At 49.7% G+C, this 21,553-nt stretch overlaps 2 protein-coding genes across 2 annotated transcripts in view; both read left to right on the top strand.

Annotated features, from left to right (window-relative positions):
• RBSN (rabenosyn, RAB effector) overlaps positions 1 to 7,037 on the top strand; it is a 28,232-nt gene extending 21,195 nt beyond the window's left edge. Inside the window, exons 9-12 of the mRNA XM_045812358.2 lie at positions 74 to 160; positions 1,259 to 1,361; positions 2,383 to 2,487; positions 3,143 to 7,037. Coding sequence (XP_045668314.2) covers positions 74 to 160; positions 1,259 to 1,361; positions 2,383 to 2,487; positions 3,143 to 4,288 — 1,441 coding nt within the window. The 3' untranslated portion in view covers positions 4,289 to 7,037. The remainder of the gene's footprint in view (positions 1 to 73; positions 161 to 1,258; positions 1,362 to 2,382; positions 2,488 to 3,142) is intronic.
• Positions 7,038 to 10,529: 3,492 nt separating this feature from the next.
• On the top strand, positions 10,530 to 20,818 carry MRPS25 (mitochondrial ribosomal protein S25). The gene is made up of 4 exons (XM_045812466.2): positions 10,530 to 10,797; positions 13,169 to 13,275; positions 19,659 to 19,746; positions 20,459 to 20,818. Exons 1-4 carry the CDS (start codon positions 10,538 to 10,540, stop codon positions 20,649 to 20,651), a joined length of 648 nt encoding a protein of 215 aa, XP_045668422.1. The 5' UTR covers positions 10,530 to 10,537; the 3' UTR covers positions 20,652 to 20,818.
• Positions 20,819 to 21,553: the final 735 nt, after the last annotated feature.

Genomic DNA, 21,553 nt, shown 5'->3' with positions numbered 1-21,553 from the left:
GAGCCCTTTTTCACACCACTCTCCAGTCAGCACGGTGAAACTTGAATCAAACATTTCCGTGATTTTTCCTTAGTGCTGGGGAGACAACCTATAGTCTGGAACATGCCGGTGACCTTCGAGTGGAAGTGCAGAAAGTGTACGAGCTCATAGATGCTTTAAGGTAAGGCCTGTGAGGTGATGTCTGACTTGCTGCCTTGCGTGGAGGAGGTGCTGTTTCAGTGAGGGGGTGGGCAGCTGGCAGGCCCGACTTTACCCAGAGTCCTAGTGACAGGGAGTTATGTGTGAGGAGCAGGCTGCGGTGGGTGCCGGCTCTGGCACTCAACACGTCTCAGTAACTTGGTTAAGATTTCTAAGGTTCGTTATTATTAAACAGCAGCTGATTATCGACACCATCTTTGTACCAGCCATTGGTTGTATCCCCATCTCATTTATCAACCAAAGTCAGCCAGTGTGGTCGGGATTAATACCCTTACTTTGCAGGTGAGAAGATGCAACACAGCTAGCGAAGTGGTGCGGCAGCGTAGAACCCAGACTCTTTCTTCAAGTCAGCAGCCGCATTTTAACCATGCCCTGGCTGTTGGGGTTAAGTCAGCCCTCTGAGGAGTAGAAAGTGTAGTGATTCAGTGGGACAGCTGAGATGAGGAAGCCTTGTCCATCTGTCCATGCAGGACTGACTATGTAATTTGTGGGACCCAGTGCAAAATGAAAAGGCAAGTCCCTGGTCAGGATTACTAAGAATTTTAAGATACGGGTCTTGGAGTGACGACGGCCTCCTGCTGCCCAGTGTTGCCCCCAGCACTGTCCACAAACCCCCTGGCCCAGTTTCTGCTTGTGTACCAGCCTGGCAAAGCCAGTTTCTTCCTGCCTCCCCCACCTCAGCCCACTCCAGGAGCCCAGGAAGTCCCTCACTGGCCCCCTAGGCCCTGCTCCCATTAAAAAAAAAAAAAAAAGAAAAGAATTTTAAGACAGTGACACCAGAATATTAAACCAGGCACAGGTCACTCACCCGTGAAGTTGGCCCTGCATATGTGGTCAGTTCCTCGATGGCAGAGTGTTGGTTAGACACCCTGTGCTGTGTCAGGGGCCTTGGATACAGCGAGAGGGTAAGGAATGGGCTTCGCCTTCAAGGACATTCTGTGGAGCTTTAACCCGCTTCTCCACGGATGGTCCTGGCACAAAAGCCTGGCAACTCGGAGATTTCAGCCTTGTTTCTGGGGCTGGCTGCACCTGTTACATTGCTCTGTTTGTTCCAATTCAGTAAGAAGATCTTAACCTTAGGCTTGAACCAGGACCCTCCGCCACATCCAAACACCGTGCGGCTGCAGAGGATGGTGAGATACTCAGCTACACTGTTTGTGCAGGTAAAGCCATCCTGTGGTGGCCGAAATAGCTCACTTGCCTCCCCTGCTTTCCTGCCTCTCAGAAGGCAGACCATGCCAATAATTTGTTCTTTATTTGTACATCTGTTACTTTTTAAAATTGTGAATATAGTTATGCCACATTTAGAGAAAAATCTGGATTATAGAGAAAAGTAAAAACTTCTTAATCCTATGTCCCCAATACTATCACACATCATTCTAGTATATTTTCCTCTTTTTTTCATTTGTATTTGTTATACAAACTAGTTATGATTAGTGCATATTTGCAAATTTATATCTTTTCTTTTTAACGCTGAATTTTATATCATAAAGCACTTCTTACATAGTGTTTGTTTAACCAGTTTCTGTTTGAATGGCTGTAGAATACGACCATCCTTTAATTATTCCCCTTTCACTGGGCATCCGATAGATTCCTGCTTTTTGCTAGTGTGAGTACAGCCTGACGGACATGCTGTTACCTGCCATTTCTTCTTCAGTATAAGCTCCTAAGGGACTCTTCTTGGGCCACTGCTTGGGAGGGAACAGCTGATTGTTCACGGGTGGACTAACCCTGGCTGGTTAGAGCTGAGTTGCTTCTGCCTAGAACACCCCTTGGGAAAGCCACAGTGAACATCTGTGGGGCTTAATGACCGAGCCCTGTTGGGTTAGTTTTCCAACACCGTATTTCAGAGAATTAGGCCCCTTCTCCTTTTGACTAGTGCTGTATTCAGCAGTCACTCGGTGAGTGCCTACTGTGTACCAGGCAATGTGCTAGGTGCTGCGTGTCCTACTACAAGCAAAAAGACATTCCTGTTCTCATAAAGCTTTTTTTCTGGAGGGAGGTAGACGAGAAGCAAGTACAATAGATAGTTTATAAGTTGGTGAGAAGTGCTGTGGAGAAATGTAGAGCAGGGAAGGGGTAGCGGGGGCATGGGACTTGGATGGAATCTTACAAATGGATTTCATTGGGCTCATTTTCTTCCTGAAAGGATTTAAATACAAAATTGTCCGTGACTCCCTGCAGGAAAAGTTGCTGGGTTTGATGTCACTGCCAACCAGAGAGCAGTTTGAGGAGCTAAAAAGGAAAAGGAAGCAGGAGATGGAGAAGAAGAGGATCCTGGAGAGACAGGTGAGTGAAACACAGGGATGCTGGTGGCCTCTTGAGCCCAGAGGCTGCCCCAGGCTCCCAAGCGGTCGTCTGTGAGGTCGTGTTAAATCAGAGCTTCTCACTGCTGTCCAGTTTGCGTCTGTCTTCTGTTCTTTTCCGGCCTTTCCTCTGTAGACTCAGAATAGTTTTTCTTCCCAGGTCAGACCTCTTTGTCTTTCAGAGATTCTGCTGGTTTTCTTTCATCCAGAATACCATGGGGGCTGCCAGGTGTCCCTGTAGCGCAGGTTGCAGAGCACCCAGACGCCAGGGAGCTCTTCGTAGAATGCTTTGGAATCTGCGATACTAAACAAAAGAATGTGTGCGTTTGATATTGTGTGAGATTCTGGTGTAGATGAGTGACCCTAGACCTCAGAGATTTAGGCCTAGCATACGGCCAGTGAATCTAAGATGGAGAAAATCTTCTCTCTTAACTTACTGTCATTAATTTATTTTTGAAAATCAGGCTCTGTCCCTTCTCTGCCCTGAAAAACAAAATGCGGGATTTGACTTAGCAGTTGGAGGGCACCTTAGTCTTGAGGTGGCATTTGGATCTCATCAGCACAGGGACAGCGGGACTGCAGGGGTGGCTGATGGTGTGGCTGCTGTTGGCTTGGTGACTGTGTTTCTTCCTCCCCAGGTTGTTCTGGAATCCCAGCGACGGTCTGAGGAAAGGCGGAGTGACCTGGCGTCTCGTGCGGCCAACGGGGAGGTGATTCCCCTTCGAGGGGGCCCTGCCCCCCTGAGAAAGGCTGAGGGCTGGCTCCCGCTGTCAGGAAGCCAGGGGCAGAGCGAAGACTCGGACCCGCTCCTGCAGCAGATCCACAACATCACGTCATTTATCAGGCAGGCCAAGGCTGCCGGGCGGGCGGATGAAGTGCGCACGCTGCAGGAGAACCTGCGGCAGTTGCAGGACGAGTATGACCAGCAGCAGACGGAGAAGGCCATTGAGCTGTCCCGGAGGCAGGCCGAGGAGGAGGACCTGCAGCGGGAGCAGCTGCAGAGGCTTTGTGAACGGGAGTGGGAACGAGAGAGGGAGCAGTTCCGGGCCGCGTCCCTACATACACGGACTCGGTCCCTGGACTTCCGAGAAATCAGGCCTTTTCAGCTGGAGCCTAGCAGGGAGCCTCGTACCCACCTTGCTTATGCTTTGGATCTAGGCTCTTCCTCAGTTCAGAGCAGTGCGGCTGCGGAGACCCCTTCGCCCATCTCAGCTCTCGAGCCAGCCAGAGTGTGGTCCGGGCCCCCAGCCCTCAGCCAGGAATCTTTCCCCCAGAGCATCATGTCACAGCAAAATGAGCCGGCCTCCCTAAACCCCTTCGATGAAGAAGACCCCTCCAGCCCCACAGCAGAAGGCACTACCAGCCCTCCTGCTGCAGAGCCTTCCTTTGGCCCTTCAGCTTGCATCCTCAAAGAATACAATCCTTTTGAGGAAGAAGAAGAGGAGGCTGTAGCAGGGAATCCCTTCACTAACCCAGACACTCCAGCACCCAACCCCTTCGATGAGGAAGACGAGCATCCCCACCAGAGGCCCTCAAGCCCCCCTGTTCCTGGCAACCCCTTTGATGAAGCCACGTGTACCAACCCCTTTGAGATGGACAGTGACAGTGGGCCAGAGGGCGAGGAGCCCATAGAGGAGGAGCTCCTCCTCCAGCAGATTGATAACATCAAGGCATACATCTTTGATGCCAAGCAGTGTGGCCGCCTGGATGAGGTGGAAGTGCTGACAGAGAACCTGAGGGAGCTGAAGCGTACCCTGGCCAAACAGAAGGGGGGCACCGACTGACCCCACTGACTGTGGGCAGGGCGTCTGGGGGCCCAGGGCCTGGCAGGAGCCTGTGGAGCAGGACGGGGCTGGCGGGCCGGATGGGGAAGGAGGAAGGGGGGCAGCTAAGATGCACACAGGTTAGGGCAGGCAGTCTGCTGTTCCGTGCTGTGCACTTGGAAGTTTTTCCACTACAGTTGAGTAATAAAGTGGAAACCAGAACAGGAAGAATCAGCATTCATTTGCTGTATTCCCTGGGTTTTTAATTTTTTAATTTTTTTGGTTTTTTTGAATTGGGTTTTTCCCTTTAGAAGGGATTTTAAATTTTCATTACTGAGTATAACTAAATGCAGTTCTGTTGGGCAGCCCTTGTGGGTCCATTTGCTCCTGCCTAGTCTTTGGTCTTTATGCAGTATTATAGGGCACTTTCTTTAGCCAAGACAGACAAGATGGGTATCTTTAAACCTTACTCTGGTCTGACGGAAGTCTCTCGCCCTTAAGCTGTGGGTTTTTCACCTGGGGCTTCCTCTGCCCTGCCGGGTACATCCCACCTGTGCAGCAGAAGGGGGAGGTATTGCCATGAAGGCAGTAGTTTAGACCGAGGAGAGCCCAGCACCTCTTTTTAAGAGGGGGGTGACAGGGAGTAATGTTTTACCAGGGCATTTCCCTGTCAGTTTAATCCTCTTTTGTCTCTTTCAGGAAGTTAAACTTCAGTGCAGGGGTAGAAAATAGGAGTGGTGAACTTTTTGGTCGATGGAGGCAGTAGTATTTGGGAGAAGACTGTCTACCCAAATGTTGCTCTGAATGACTGATGGAACAATTGTCTGTCCCTGGAGAAACCTTCCTCTAGAACTTTGGTGAAATTACTCTGACTTGGGCTTTTTCAGAAGGCCCAGTCTGTAATTTAGGATTGGTAATCGGGAAGCTTTTGTGGAACATTGCCAGGACAGTGGAAGCTTCCCTGAGTCAGAAGATAAGTTAAAATGATTTTCAGGGCTAGTTGATCAGCCTTCTTCCCTTTTGGCTCATCCTGTCCTAACCTGGGGCATCAGTGAGGTATTTTCCTACCAATGTTTAGTATTAGGAAATGGAAGTGTTTGAAGAGGCACAACCCAGGATCATTCCAGTAGCACCACAGTACTTGAACTCTTCATCAATTAAGGGCAAAAAGGGAAATTGTTAATTTAGCTCTGGTGCTTTGGTTTACATAATCCTTAACTGGTGTCTGACATCATGATACTCAAGTGTGCTCAGCTCTAGGTAGAGTTCCTGCAATTATGCTTTTTGATTAAAGAACAATAACTGACCACTAGTCACTTTATACCCCTTAACTAACTATATGGGTCGTACTTTGCTGATCACCGGTGTGAGAGCTGAGATCCATTTGTTACCTTCTGGGAAGACCCCTGTTGGTCTTGAGAATGTTTGAAGAACTGTGGTGTAAAGGTAGTCTGTATTTGTGTTGACACTATTCACATTTCTTTGGCATCTGTTGGATCTTTGGGGTGGATGAAAAGATCCTGCGTAGGGGTGCGGGAATGGGTTGTGGGTGGAGGGTGTGTGGAGGACCCTTCATGTTGGGGTTCTGTTCACAAAGTAATATGAGTGGATTACTGATGTCAGCCAAGTTCCCAGCCTTGCTGATCGTTGTGGTTGGGAAGTTGGCAACCAGGTATCCAAAGTGTTGCCGGTACAGGATCTTTCTTCCTTCTCCTGCCCTTCCTGCTGTCGTTATGGCGGGTCTCATGGCTGGCTGGCATGCTTCCTACTGCTAGTCTGTCATTGCTCTCTGATTGGAGAGGACGACACTCTGCGCCAAAAAGCAGGTCGTTCCGGAAGCTAAATGCTGCTTTCCATCCTAATTACTTTTCTTATGAGAGTATATCTCTTTGTTAGCTAGTGATTTCAATTCAGACTAGTTGACTGAACATACCCTTTTCCTGAAATCAACCCAGGTAGCAATCTGTAAGTAACTAAGAGCATTAAGAACCACACATATAAGAAACATTATTTTTAAACTTAAGGGAAAAAAACACTGAATATACTAAACCAAACTAAAACCTTCTGATGTGATCGAATTCTTTGTGGGTGTATTCTTCCATGAATTCTTCCATTTAATTCTTCCATGGCTATATTCTACAATCATAGACCTGACCAAAATTAGAATTCTCTATCCCTAACGTTTCCCAGAATTCACACAGGCACAAAGTTGGATTTACAGAGATGGGTTTTCGTCAGGTAGGTAAAGATGGCCTATGAATTGCAACCACAGCGTCCAGTGCTTACCTCATGTGAATATTTCATCCTTCCTGCAGTCCTTCAAGGCAAACAGCTCCATCTCATGAGAAAACGAGCAAGTTCTTGATGCGGCGTTGGCAGAGCTCCCTAGATCTAGGTCATGTGTGGAAGAGACTCTGGGAATTCAGGAATCAAACGAAGTTGGCTTTTCTTTTTCACGCCTTGTTTGTATTTTTCCATGTCTAATACACTAAGGACACTTACTCATCGTACTTGCAGCTCAATGTGTCTTCGCTGTTCGGATACAGAGTGTACTTCTGAGTCGTCGTCAGCCAGGTGGGAGGTTGGACACGCGTTGGCATAATTGGGCCTTGGTACTCGAAGAGAGAAGCTGGTCTCTTCACCAGGTCACAGACTGTGGTAGCAGATTGTACTGGCCATCGACAATGGCGGCGTGAGGGTCATTGTTTGCATGCACTACTCTGGGGCCTTGTATTGGAACCTTTTTAAAAAAATAAACTAACAGATGTTAGTTGGGTGTATGTGTGTGTATGTGCACGTGTGTTGGAAGTGAGAATTGCCAGATAACCTCTCTGCCCCCGCCCCTTTCTTGATCATCACCTGAATATCCGAAGACAGCCCCAGCTCCTATGTTAACTGTGTGGTTAAGGCCTCTGGACAAAAGGTCAGTGGGCTCTTAATGGGGTAAATGTGGGCTCCACTTCCGCCCTTATCCCCAGTCATTCCTGCAGTGTTGATCAAATGAATCGTTTCACACAAGAATAGTGCAAGACCTTTTACAATCCTCTCAACCTCATTTCATGCTAGAAGAAACTGAGGCTCAGAGAGGTTGAGGAACCTTACGGCTGCCATGTGTGCCAGGTACTGTGCTACCTTTTCACATAGTTCCCCTTTAGCTCTACCAGCAGGCCTGTGCGGTAGTTACTCAGGTATTTATCTGGCAGATAAACAGGTTGAGAGAGGTTAGCCTGGCAGGGGGGTCACACAGCCAGTCAGTGGTAGAATAAGGATTTAAAGCCTGGGCTGCGTGAGTCACTTTGCCCTAAGTAGCAAGAAGGCTTCCACGTGTGTCAGGCACAGTGGGCGTGCCCAAGCCCTGTGGCCTGTGTTGTATATGGACATTCATGTTTCTAATGTGGGAAGGGACATTTCATCCATAGGAAGTGCCTTCTGTGGACTTGAAGACCAAAACCTCTTCTTCCTGAAACTCTTCAGCAGCCCAGTAGAGTTTTTAAAATACTTCAGAAAAGGGGAAATAAACACTCCACTTCAGACAGGACTTCTGGTTTCAGCTCAGGCACACAAGGAGTTTTGAAGTTGTCACTCCTGCCCTTACAACGAGAGAAAGCTGGACAAACAAAATCAGTGACTCTCCTTGGACGCATAAGAGAGCTGAGTGCAGGGCAAACTGCTGCCCTGAAATCTGGAGAATCACCTGGAGCAGAAGCCACTGGAGCCACAGCTGGTAGGGACACTGATGCAATGTGGGAGGCTGAGCATGGACTAGCATGGGAGTGAGGAACTCTCGGGGGCCACAGCCAAAGGGACACCACCCACCTTTACAGTTTTACCTCCAGGAACCTCACCTGGTTTCCATAGCTAATTGCTGAGAAAGATTCCCTTGTGGCTCTGGCAGGGGAAGGGGAAGGGTAATCTTTGAAAAATAAACTGTTGAGCATTCCTCAGGGGAAAAGACTGTACCAGAGTCTAATCCTACCCAGGGAAGGGCACTTCTCCCACTCCCACCCCCTCTAGCCTTTCCATCTCATCTAAGTGGGGGAAAGGTAAAAGAAAATTTGTTTTTCTATGCATTCCATGACTCAACTTTTTAAAGATTTATTTATTTTAGGGGGGTGAGGGAGAGGAAGAGGGAGTCTTAAGCAGACTCTGCACTGAGCATGGAGCCCGATGTGGGGCTCGATCTCACAACCCTGAGATCACGACCTGAGCTGAAACCAAGAGTGGGGTGCTTAACTGCACCACCCAGGTGCCCCAACTCACACACATTGACACTAAATGTGTTTTTTGGGGGGGTTCCCACACCAACCAATCTTTTGACACCAGCTGGGTATCCTCCAAATTCAACTCTTTTCTGACACTATGTATCTGGAGTTAGCATCTGAACCCACACATTAAGGGCTCAGCCCCACAAGACTGCCCCCTACTTCAGATACCAATGACAAGTGTAAGACTCTGGTACTTCTAGCTGACAGGCTATAAGTCAGGGTTCCCACAAGCCTCTCCTTGAGTTTGATAATTTGCAATAATGGCTTGCTAGATTACTGGTTAATTACAAAAGAATACGATTTACGAACAACCAGATGGAAGAGATGCATAGGGCAAGATACGGAATAAGGGGCATAGAGCTTCCATGCCCTGTGGGCACACCACTCTCCCTGCACTATCACTGATGTGTTCATCCTCCTAGAAGCTCCCAACCCCTTTGTTTGGGGTATTTTTTAATGGAGGCTTCATTACATAGGCATGGTTGATTAAAACTATTGGCCATTAGTGATTAACTCAACTTCCAGCCCCTTTCCCCTCCCCAGAGGTCAGAGGTTAGGGGGCTGGGGCTGAAAATTCCAACTAACCATCTGTGGCAACCAATCCCCATCCTTAGGGGGTTTCCAAAAGCCCCCTCATTTGCATTAACTTTGTGGTTAAAAGGGGCTTATTATGATAACGAAAGATGCTCCTTTCATCTTTATCTCTCCAGAGCTATTTCAGGAACAGGGACAAAACCCAGATATTATGACAAAAGATGCTCCAGGGAGCACCTGGCTAGCTCAGTCAGTGGACGATGTGACTCTTGGTCTTGGGGTTGGGAGTTTCAGCCCCACATTGGGTATAGAGATTACTCAAAAATAAAATCTTAAAAAAAAGGGGGGGTGCTCCTGGCTGGCTCAGTCGTTAAGTGTCTGCCTTTGGCTCAGGTCATGATCCCAGCGTCCTCCAATCCAGCCCCACATCCAGTTCCCTGCTCGGTGGGAAGCCTGCTTCTCCCGCTCCCACTCCCCCTGCTTGTGCTCCCTCTCTCACTGTCTCTCCCTCTGTCAAGTAAATAAATAAAATCTTTATTTAAAAAAAGATTTATTTATTTGAGAGAAAGTGTGGGGGTGAGGGGCAAGGGAAGAGGGAGAATCTCAAGCAGCCTCCCCGCTGAGCAGCAAGCCCCACTCAGGGCTGGATCTCAGGCCCCTGAGATCGTGACCTCAGCCAAAACCAAGAGGCTGAGGCTTAACCTTCCCCGCCACCCAGACACCCCGTCTGTATGTAGGTATATCTATTCAAACGGCACACACCAAAGACAAAATCTTGAAAGAAGCCGGAAGAAAACATCTTACAGAGAGAACAAAGAATTCTAGCTGACTACTCCTCAGGTACATGCAAGAAGAGTGGAGTAAAACGTCTAAAGTATTCAAAGAAAACCCCCATCCACCTAGAATTCTATATCTGGCAAAATTATCCTTCAAAAGTGAAGGAGAAGTAAAAACTTTCTCGGATCAGTAAGCCTACTTCAGAAATGCATCTCATCCTCCTTTTGCTTATGAACAAATTGTGGTCCAGAGCTGTTAAGTGGGTGAACAAGGAAGGGGTGTTTCCAAACTCGCCTTTTTTTTTTTTTTCCCTTTTGCAAATCAGTTTTTGTAGTAAATGTTAGAAATTGAGCACCTGGAACACTTCATTTTGAGTTTGGAGAAGTTGAGAGAGAAAAGCTGACTTATTTGAGATTGAAGAGCAAGCATCTGAACGCAGCTCTCCTGATTTATTTCCAACTGTAATTCTGTTGTCTGACTGAGTTTGAGCCTGTTTAAGAATATTTTCCCTTGCGGGGTGGGGGTGGGGAGAGGCTAATTTACAGTGTGAAAAGCAAACGTTCCAGGAGGGTGTTCTAAAGCGAAGAGGTACAAGCCGGATCCCCGCCCCAAACCCTAAGCCAACTCTAGCCAGGACTACAAGTTCCAAGCTGCTCCGCGGCGTGTGCGCGCTGCCCGCCGGGAGGCGTCTCCGATGCGTCTGCGCGGGAAGTGGAAACCAGCGAGGAGGCGAAGCTGTGTGAGGTCCGCGGGGCCGGCAGCGTATGCCGCCTTGGGTGTCTCCTCGCTGCGAAGCCCGCGGCCCGACCCCTCCGCCGCCATGCCCATGAAGGGCTGCTTCCCGATCCGCCGCACCCTCCAGTACTTGGGCCAGGGGGACGTGGTGTTTAAGGACTCAGTGAAGGTCATGACGGTGAACTACAACACGCACGGGGAGCTGGGCGAGGGCGCCAGGTCAGTCGGAGCCCTTCGAGGCCGCCCCCAGGCCGCGCGGACGTACCCTGCTCACTGTAATGACGCGCTAGTGACTCTGAGACCTGGAGCGGCTCTGGGTGCCACTTAATCCCGAGGCTGGCCTCCTCAGCTGGGTGCCGTTGGTCCCATTTTACAGACGAGGAGACTGAGGAGCAAGCAGCTTGCTCCAGGTTCCACAGCGAGAAGAGGACAGCAGGGCCACGCCGTGCCAGCTGCAGTCGGGACTGAGGTCGGGGAGGGACGACAAGGGCCCCTACTCCCCACCCTGCCTCCCCGGTGGAGGACTAGGCTAACCCGGGGAGGCCGGAGCCTCCTTAACGCCTGTGCCTGGCAGGCGAGCGGTGCGGAGCAGCGGCGCACGTTCTGCTCCGAATGGAGCCGGGCCCAGAGGCCACAGACCCTGTTTAGGTCCCAGCTCTAACAGCTCGGTTTTGGGCGAGTTGCGCCTTCTCCTTGTCCCAGACTGGCAGGACACCTATGTCCAGAGCCGCTGTGGGGATGTACTGAAAGAAGTAACAGCTGCTAGCACTTACTGAGCCCTTCTGTGCGCAGCGTGGTTCTGAATGTTAGCCACGCATCGTCTCCTGTGATGTTTACGGAAGCCCCGTGGTTATCCCTGTTCTAGGGATGCAGAAACGCACAGAGATGTTAGGGAACTTGCTTGCCCACGCTGCCACGCTGGCTAGTGAGTGGTTGTGGGCCGTAGCTGCGAGCGGGCTTCTCGCCACCCTCATATTTGATTATGTCAGCTGTGTAGCCCCAGGCTCCATACCCCCCCCCCCCCCCCCCCCCCGCCTTTAAACTCCTTGAGGTGATTTTTCAGGCTGGAAGAGTGAGAACTCCTTAAATGGAAGCTTAGAAAAGAAATGTTTGACTTGAACCTTGAGGCAGTAGCGGTGCTTCGGGCTTTTTAGGTATTAAGTATAAATTTACTGAGTGCCTACTGAATGCTTGGCCCCATGCTGTGAGCTGGGAATTCAACAGTGCCCAAGAGGACAGTCTTGTCCTTCGGAAGCTTTGGGACTGGGTGTATGGGGTGGATCAAAATGGGACAGGGGAAGTGCTCCCAGTAGGGTATGGCCCCCCATGGTGAGGGGCCTTTGCTGCACAGTTGTTCAGGATAGCCGGAAGCTACCTCCTAGCCATTTGTTGTCCACAGGTGAAGCCAAAAACTTGTACCTGCTTGCATGGGATCAGGTGGGCTGATGGCTTCCGGAATACCTGGTTCTAGGGGTGAACGGGCACCCAGATACTCCTTCGTGACTCACTGTGCATCCCATCCATCCATGCTAGGAGTCAGCAGGGGTGGGGCAGTACCAGGAAGGAGGGCGGCAGTCTGCAGGGGCCCCTCAGATTGGGAAAATGTGCCCTGTCACAAGGGGCCGTGCACTGCTTGGCTGCGGCTTAGCCATGTGGGCCCCATGGAGAGTTTCTGACTTGTCAGGAAGCCAGAAATACAGATTTTTATAGAAATCTCTGGTTTTTTAAATGATCAGTCTATCAGAATAGGCCTTCAGGCCTTATACTTGCAGTTCAGGTATTTTAAATCTTTTCTTTTTAATTTAAAGATTTTATTTATTTATTTGACAGAGAGAGACAGCCAGCCAGAGAGGGAACACAAGCAGGGGGAGTGGGAGAGGAAGCAGGCTCCCAGCGGAGGAGCCCGACGTGGGGCTCGATCCCGGAACGTTGGGATCACGCCCTGAGCCGAAGGCAGCCGCTTAAGACTGCGCCACCCAGGTGCCCCGTGCAGTTCAAGTATTTTAATACTTGGCTCATTTGGTTAAACGTCTGACTCTTGTTTACAAACATTTTTCTTTTGGTTTGGCAGATGTTGATTTTGTTTCTGGTAAATTTGGCCATATAAAAGTTTTAAGGTGGTCCTATTTATCTGTGTTTTAAACCTAAGTTTAAAGGACTCCCTCTTAGATTGCGAACATATTTTCCATGTTTGCTTTCATTTATTTTTAAATTATGGTACAATTTACATGAAGTATACAGCTTGATGAGCTTCTGCTTAGCAATGAATATACGCGTCTAACCAGCACCCAAGATCTGGGACATTTCATAGTTTTATGTTTACATTTATTCTTCTGCTCAGTGAGTTTTAGGTTAGTGTGTGGTGTAAGGTAGGGATGCAGATGTCTTCCCTCAAATAACAAGCCACAAGTCCTGACACCCACTGTTCAGAGAATATACTGATACATTCCTGCTTTTCTCAGCCTTTTTGTGGGGCAGGGTCTCCTGAGAATTGGATGAAAGTTCTGGACTGTCTCCCTCAAAAAATACACAGGTGCACAGCGTTTCAAGTTAACTCCGTTTCACAGGTTTCATTTCCTCCCTTTTGCAGGAAGTTTGTGTTTTTCAACATACCTCAGATCCAGTACAGGAACCCTTGGGTGCAGATCATGATGTTTAAGAACATGACGCCATCCCCCTTCCTGCGGTTCTATCTGGGTGAGTGGGGCCGCTGCCGAGGCCGGGAGGGTCTTTCCTCCCACCCCTTTCTCCCACCAGAGCGCTTGGGGGATTTGAGATACGAGCTCTTGTAAATGTCCCTTCCGTCATGGGCTTTGGACCTTGGCACACAGTGGCCACTGAGGTCTGGACTCTTCCCCTGTTTCTCCAGCCTCATCTCCTATAGCCCCCATGTCTTTCTACGTGCCTCACAGCGAACGGCTGGTTTTTCCAAATTCCCTTGCCACACCTCGCCTTTGCTCGTGTCGGTCCCTCTGCCAGAAAATGCCTTGCTGTTTTGCTTATTGATTTAGTTTTAGAATCTTTCTGAGACTCCACTTGGGCACCACTTCTTCCAGGAAGCTCTTCCTGCACCCTTATGTCGTCCTTCCCTGTGTCTCCCAGCTGTGTGCTCAGCGCTGGCCATGTCCTCCTGAGCGGGTCGTGGGTCTGTGTGTGTCCTCTCCAGACCGCACGCTTACACGATGCTCTCCTTTCCCACGAGGCACAGAGGGAGTGTTCGGTTCTACTGGGTTCAGTGCCTGGAAGTCAGACCGGATGCATGGCCCGCTCTCTGCTCAGTCAGACCCTGAGCGAGTTCTGTTCCCATTGCTTTGTTTCTCAGGCGAATGTCCAGCATCTGCCTCATGTGGTTACGAGACCCAACTGAAGTGTGCTTTGGGAAGTGCTTCAGGAAGCAGAATGATGCTGTTCTTAAATTTATTCAGCAAATACGGACGGAGTGGCCGCTGGGCCCCGGCACGTGCCTGGGGTGTCAGGGAGCCGCAGAGACAGAGGTCTCTGCCCTTGTAGAGACGATACCCTATTAGGAGCAGACAGAAAGGACAAGGAGCTTACCCGGACAGCCAGGGCGTAAGTGCCGTGACAGAGAACTAGGGTGAGGTCAGGTGAAGAGAATGGTGGTGCGGTAGCGGTTTTGTGTATGTATTTTGTGTTTGTGTTTTAAAAAATTAATTTCATTGAGATACAACTTACCTGTAATAAAACACACGGGTCTTCTGTGCATAAGTTGATGAGTTCTGACAATTGTTACGTAGCTGTGTTCCCACTCTCCAAGAGATGACACGGAGCATCTCTGTGACTCCAGAAAGTCCCTGCGCGTGGCTTTCCAGGGACGTCCCCCTTCCTCCAGAGGCAGCCCCCGTTCGGACTTTTCCATAGACCAGTGTTGTTCCCGAAGGTCCTGTGAGTGTTTCGCGGTGCGTACTCTGCCGCGTCGGGCTCGCCCTCATCATGCTGAGATCGTCTGTCACGAGTTGTCAGTAGCTGATTCATTTTCAGTGTCAAGTGGTGACCCACCGCAGGAATATACCAGTTTATTTGTCCATCCCCCGTATGACATGGGGGTTTTTGTTGAATGCCGAGACAGAGTTAGATTTATTGGCGATGAGGGGAGGGAGAGGGCAGGGAAAGCCTTCGATGGCAGAGCAGGTCGGACATCTCTGGAAGGAGAGGAAGAGGAGGGGGTCTGGCGGGAGGCGGCTCAGAGGGTGGCGCAGGCCTGAGCAGGTCGGGGCCACCCAGCAGGAAGTCCCCGCCCGCGCTGGGCCGGAGGGGCCAGGTCCCCGAGAGCGAGCCGGGCTGTGGGCCGGCTGCTCCTCCCAGGAGGCCCCGTGGCTGTCGAGGGCCGTTTCTAGTTTCCGGCTCCTCGGAGACGGCGCGCCTCTGCACCTTCCCGCGCAGGCTGGCCTGTGGACGTCGGCGCTCTGTTCCCTGGGCAGGGCCTCGGGGTGGGGTTGCCGGGCCCCAGGATCCGTCTGTAACGTTCTTAGTGCTGAACTGCTTTCTCGAACGAGTGTGGGTCTCAGCCCGCCGTCAGCAGGGCGCGGGAGCCCGGTGGCTTCCCATCCTCACGTCCCGTTACCTGTGTCCCCTGTGGCTGCCGGAACAAGTCGCCGCAGACTTGGTGGCCTGCGGCAACACACACGTCCGCAGAAGGCCAACACGGACAGCAATCGGCGTGTCGGCAGAGCCTTCCTTTTTGGAGGCTAGGGGCAAATTCTTTTACATGGCTTTTCCAGCTCCTAGAGGCCACCCCCATTCTTTGGCTTGTGGCCCCTTCCTCCATCTTCAAGGACAGCAACGAGTCCTGTCTGGCCGTTCTTCCATAGTCACGCGCCTGCATAGGTTCTCCAATTTTAAGGGCCGTGTGATTCATTTAGGCCATGATCCCGGAGAATGATCTGGGCGAATGGGCCCACCTTGAGGCCTTAACTTGACTCATGTCTGCACAGCCCCTTTTGCCACATAAAGTGACCTCTTCACACACTCTGGGGGAGTAGGACAGGGAAATGTTTTGGGGTCATTGTTTTTACCATGTTAAATTTTTTTTTTTTTTTAAGTGAGCGCGGGGTGGGGGACAGACGGAGGGAGAGGGAGAGAGAGAATCTTAAGCAGGCTCCATGCCCAGCGCAGAGCCTGACAAGGGGCTCGATCTCATGACCCCGAGATCATGACCTGAGCCGAGACGAAGAGTTGGACGCTTAACTGACTGAGCCACCCAGGCGCCCCATAAATATTTTAAATTTTAGTTTTTCAGGGTTCGTCAGAGTTTTAATTTGCATTTTCCCATATCTTTTCATGTGCTTATTTGGTTGTTCATAGATTTCTTTCATGAAGAGTCTATTTGAATCTTTTGTCCATTAAACAAAACCCGGGCTCTTTGTTTTCTCACTGAATTCTCTCTCTTCTGGATGCAGTTGTTCGGTCAGGTCAGGTCGGTGCACTCTGACTCTTCTCTCAGCCTTCGGCTTGCTGTTCGTAATGGGGTCTTCGGGAGAGCACGAGTTTCATCTGGAAGAACTCCAGCTCGTCAGTTGTTTTCTTTCATGGCTCGTGCTTTCTGTGTCCAGGAGTCTCCGTCTACTCCAGGGTGGTGACGATTTTGTCCTGTTTCCTTAGGAAGCGTTATAGTTCTAGGTTTCGTATTTGGGTCTCTGCTACAGGCTGAGTTCTTTGTGTATCAAGTGTGCCAGGGACTGAGGCTCGTTTTTCGTTTTAGGCTTGGGACACTCAGGTGTCCTAGCACCACGTGGTGAACGACCCGTCCTTTCCCTAATTTAGTTTCCTTGGCATTTTCATCAAAACTCAGTTGACTGAATGGATAAGCAAAACTTGATGTATCTCCATTCACTGGAATATTACTCAGCCATGAAGAGGCACAAAGTACTGACAAATGCTACAAGCCAGGTGCAACTTGAAAACATAAGCCAAGTGAGAGAGGCAGACACAGAAGGCCACAGATGATATAATTCCGTTTATAGATAAAATGTCTGGAACGGGCACGTCCATAGGGACAGAAAGTGGTTGTCAGGGGCTGGGGTGGTGTGAATAGGAAGGGATGGCTTAATGGTGCAGGGTTTCTATTTGGGGTGATGAGAAAGTTCTGGAACTAGATAATGGTGATAGCTGCACAACATTGAAAGGAATAAAAACCACAGAATTACACACTTTAAAATGGTTAAAATGGTTAATTTTTGTTATGTGTATTTTACCACACAAAAATATCACTTGACTTTATATTTCTGACTTCATCCTCTCACTGTGTGTCTGTCCTTAGGCTCATACCACACTGTCCGGGTTTGTGGCTTTATCGTAAGCCTTTAAGATCAGGTAGTTTTTATATCTAACTTTGTTCTTTTTTTTTTCCTTTTTTCCAAAATTACTTTGGCTATTATATGTTCTTTATATTAACTTTTTAACAAAGATCCGTTTATTTATTAGAGTGCGTGCGAGTGGGTGGGAGGGGCAGAGGGAGAGAGAGAGAATCCCAAGAAGACTCCGCTCTGAGCATGGAGCCCAGTGCAGGGCTCGATCTCATCACCCTGAGATCATGACCTGAGGTAAAATCAAGAATCGGACGCTTAACTGACTGAGGCAACCAGGCATCCTGCATTTATATATATATATATATATAAATATTTATATATATATATATATATATATATATATATATATATAACTTTAAAACCTGCCTGTCAGTTTCTAGAAAAAAGCTTGCTGGGACTTTATTTTTTTATTTTTAGTAGGCTCTATGCCCAGTATGGGGTTTGAACTCATGACCCTGCAGTCGAGGGTCACCTGCTCTACTGACTGAGCCAGCCAGGCGCCCCACTTGCTGGGATTTTGATTGGAGTTACATTATAGATCATTTTGAGGAGAAATAGACATTTTAACAATGTTGAGTATGTTTTGTGACTACTGTGAAAAGTATTTAAAGAACAATACATTTTCCAGTTGTTTGGTTACAACTTTATAGAAGCCCAGTCGATTTTTGTCTTGCAGCTTTGCTAATGAATTCACTTATTTCTAGTAGGTTTTCTTTTTCCCTTTTTTTTTTTTTTTTAAAGATTTTATTTATTTGACAGAGAATGAGAGCACAAGTAGGGGGAGTGGTAGGCAGAGGGAGAAGCAGGGAGAAGGGAGCCCGATGCTGGACTTGATCCCAGGACCCTGGGATCATGACCTGAGCTGAAGGCAGCTGCTTAACCGACTGAGCCCCCCAGGTGCCCCTAGTAGGTTTTATTTTCTAAGTTCCTTGGGATTTTCAACATACACGATCATTCCATCTGCAAATACAGTTTTACTTCCTTTCCAATCTTTTTCTTTCCTTTTTCTGTGTCTTCACTGGCTAAAGTGGCTGTAATAGTTTGCATTTCCACCAGCCATGTGGGGCAATTCCAGTCCCTCTGTATTCTCACTGACACTTGCGTTACCCATTTAAAAAATTCTGAGCCACTCCAGCATCTCCCTGTGGTTTTAATTTGCATTTTCTTAATGACTAATGATGGATGAAGATTATCTTTTTATGTGCATATTATTAACTTTTGTTACTAATTTCTGTTGTCAAATGTTTATTTTGTATTTTTAGTTCGATAGTCAGTTGAGAGAATTCTTTATATAGTCGGGATACAAGTCCTTTATCAGGTGTATGTGTTATGAATAGTTTCTCCCAGTCTGTGGCTTTTAGTATTTTTTTTTAAGTTTGTTTATTTATTTATTTTTTTAAAGATTTTATTTATTTATTTGACAGAGAGAGACAGCCAGAGAGAGAGAGAACACAAGCAGGGGGAGTGGGAGAGGAAGAAGCAGGCTCCCAGCGGAGGAGCCCGATGTGGGGCTCGATCCCACAACGCCGGGATCACGCCCTGAGCCGAAGGCAGACGCTTAACCGCTGTGCCACCCAGGCGCCCCTTAAGTTTGTTTATTTTTAAGTCATCTCTTCACCCAGTGTGGGGCCCAAACTCATCACTCTGAGATCCAGAGCCGCACATTCCACCGACTGAGCCAGCCAGGCGCCCCAGCTTTTAGTATCTTTTGAAACACAAGTTTTGAACTTTGATGAATTTTAATTTATCAGATTACTTCCTTAATGGACCATGTTTTTGATGTCGCGCCTAAAAGTCTTTGCCTAGAAGGCTATGAAGACTTCCTATGTTCTCTTCTAAAAGTTCTGTAGAAGTTTTAACTCATACATTTAGGTTGCTGATCCATTTTCAGGTTTTTTTCTTTCTTTTTTTCTTTAATGCTGTGAAGTGAAGGTATAAATTAATTTATTCCCTTGTTGAATTGTGTTGGCGTCTTTGCTGACAGTTGGCCAAAAATATGAGTTTACTTCTGCACTCGGTTTTGTTCCATTGCTCGGTAGTATGTTCTTATGCTAATGCCACACTGTCTTGGTTACTGTAGCTGATGGTAAATTTGAAACTGGAACATGAACATCCTCTCATTTTCTTGTTTTTCAAAATTGTTTTGGCTGCTTTGGGTCCTTTGCGTGAATCTGAGGCTCGACTTGTCAGTTTCTACAAAAACATCTGCTAGGATTTTGATGGACATTGCAATGAATCCATGACCTAGTTTGGGGAGAATTGCTATTTTAATGATATTGACTATTCTATCCATGAACATGGAAATGGAGAATTGCTTTCCATTTAAAATAGTGTGCTTTAGGGGGCACGTGGGTGGCTCAGTCGGTTAAGGGTCTTGCCTTCAGCTCAGGTCATGGTCTCGGGGTCCTGGGCTCCAGCCCAGTGGTGGGGTGGGAGAGATCCCTGCTCAGCAGGGAGTCTGCTTCTCCCTCTCCCTCTGCCCCTCCCTGCTTGTGCTCTCTCTCTGTCTGTTTCCCTTTCTGTCAAATAAATAAAAGTTAGTAACTGGTATGCTTTTGCACATACCTCAGATTTGCTCATGTTGAAAGAAATATGGAAAAAGAAGAGTAGCATTACGGGTTATGTAACAGCCATACTTATCTTACTGTTAAAGTGCTTCACCACTAAAAGCAGACCCGTCGCCGCGGCGACTTGAGGCTGAGGAGCGTGCTGCCCGGTCCTTAGCACTTTGTCCCCTTTGCTTCCCATTTCCAGACTCCGGGGAGCAGGTCCTTGTGGATGTGGAGACCAAGAGCAATAAGGAGATCATGGAGCACATCAAGAAAATCTTGGGGAAGAGCAAGTGAGTTGCTGGGGTTGATCTGGAGGGGAGCAAATGTCTCAGCATGGAGTGAGGGAGGAAAAGGGGCGTCAGGAGGGCGCACACCAGCCAGGGCGCGGGCTGCAGAGGCCGTTCCTTCGGGCTTTGCCGCTGCCTGGATCTCCAGCCCTGTGGCTGTAAGTCACCGAGCCTATGTGGGCTCCCCCTCCCTCCGCTGTGAGGTGGGGTCAGAGACCCCCCCCCCCCCCACCTCTTCGGCTCCACGGGAAGCTGAGGTGCTGTGGAAACACTTGCCTGGGCCGTCGCAGCCACCTGTCCTTGAGAATCTCTCCTTGGAGCTGTGGGTGTCTAACCCCCGGATGTGTGCGCATCCGCCCTTTCTCTTTACATGCATGGAAAGAGGAAAGGGAGGGAAGCCAAGAAAGCACGTCTCGGAGGACGCACACAGAGGCCTTTGCAGACCCCTTCCTCCTGACCTCGTGCTGACTCAGAGCTGGGGCTGCTTCTAGGCCGGAGGGAGGCTGACCACTCTGTGTGGGCCTGGGCCTGTGGCCAGTGTGCTTCCCGGGTGGCCTGTGGGGGAGGGGTGACCGACTTCGGGGTCGAGAGGCACGGGAGAGCCAGGTCTCCCGGGCCGGCCGCTGGTGGGACGCACTTGGCCAACAAGTCCCACGCTGTCTCGAGGCTCAGAGCGCTGTTCCCACACCTCGTTGCTGTCTGTGCTCTTTGGCAGGGAAACCCTGGAGGAGGAGGAGCAGGAGAAAAAAGCGCTTTTTCACCCAGCCCACTTTGGGCCCCGAAAGTACTGCCTGCGGGAGTGTATCTGCGAGGTGGAAGGGCAGGTCCCCTGCCCGGGCCTGGTACCGTTACCCAAGGAGCTGACAGGGAAGTACAAAGCAATGCTGAAAGCCAGCACCCAGGACTGAGGCCCCAGGCCATACCCAGGGAAGCCCCTGGTTCTGTCCCTGCAGAGACTCTGAAAAATCTCTTTGCCGTAAGAGGGTCCCCTTCACACACTTGTGTGAAAGGACATGGGAGGGTCAGGGGAGTTAGCTCCACGCTCTCAGGTTAATAAAATGCTTCCTGGTCTCCAGCATGGTGTGTGTGTGGTCCCCTGGGCACAGGAGAGAGGCCTGCGTGGGGACAGGGAAGGTCGAAGGCCACAGCTGCTGACATCCCTGTGTTGGTCCTGCCACCCTTTCCTGGTCTCTCTTGGCTTCGATTCTTCTTCCGGGCCCTGCCCTGGAGAGTTAGGAGCTGCTGGGGTGGGATCTGGTAGCATCTAGCTGGAGCTAGGTGGTTGGCAGCATGGAAGTCCCCTCTGCTCAGGCTCTTCGGGCTCTTTCAGAAATCCCAGGGCAAGCCTTGCGTAAGCGCTCACCTTTTAAACTGAAGCCAACCCGCTTTCGTCCGGAGAGGCCTGGCTGCAGGCGTGCCAGCGGTGCACGGGGCCCCGTGATGGGCACAGACCAGCCACCCTCCGGCATGTGCCCTGGCGAGGCGGCCTCTGGCAGCGCCTCTCCCCGGCGCTAGGGCTCGTTCACAGATAGGTTTGCAGACCACGAGGCAGGACAGGGGAGGGGCTGGCTGGCTGAGACTCTGGGGCCCTGCTCTGAGGGCCGGTGTTGGAGGCTGCCCTTCCGTCTGCCCTCTTGCTCATTCAGGCCTTACTTTGTAAGGTTTGGAAGAGAGGGTGAGGGCTTACCGAGGGTCCACCTAGTTCTTTCCTCACAGGACACGGGTACTGTGGTCACTGAGTGATGCCGGTTTCAGCCCTCAAGGGCCTCCTTAAGGTTTAGCTGGTCAGAAGTGAAGGACCAGCTGGCCC

Source organism: Ursus americanus, chromosome 14, assembly GCF_024610735.1.
Source record: "Ursus americanus isolate L20-20 chromosome 14, mUrsAme1.1.p, whole genome shotgun sequence".
In the NCBI taxonomy this organism is placed as follows: Eukaryota; Metazoa; Chordata; class Mammalia; order Carnivora; family Ursidae; genus Ursus; species Ursus americanus.
This window is presented reverse-complemented; position numbering and strand designations above follow the sequence as displayed.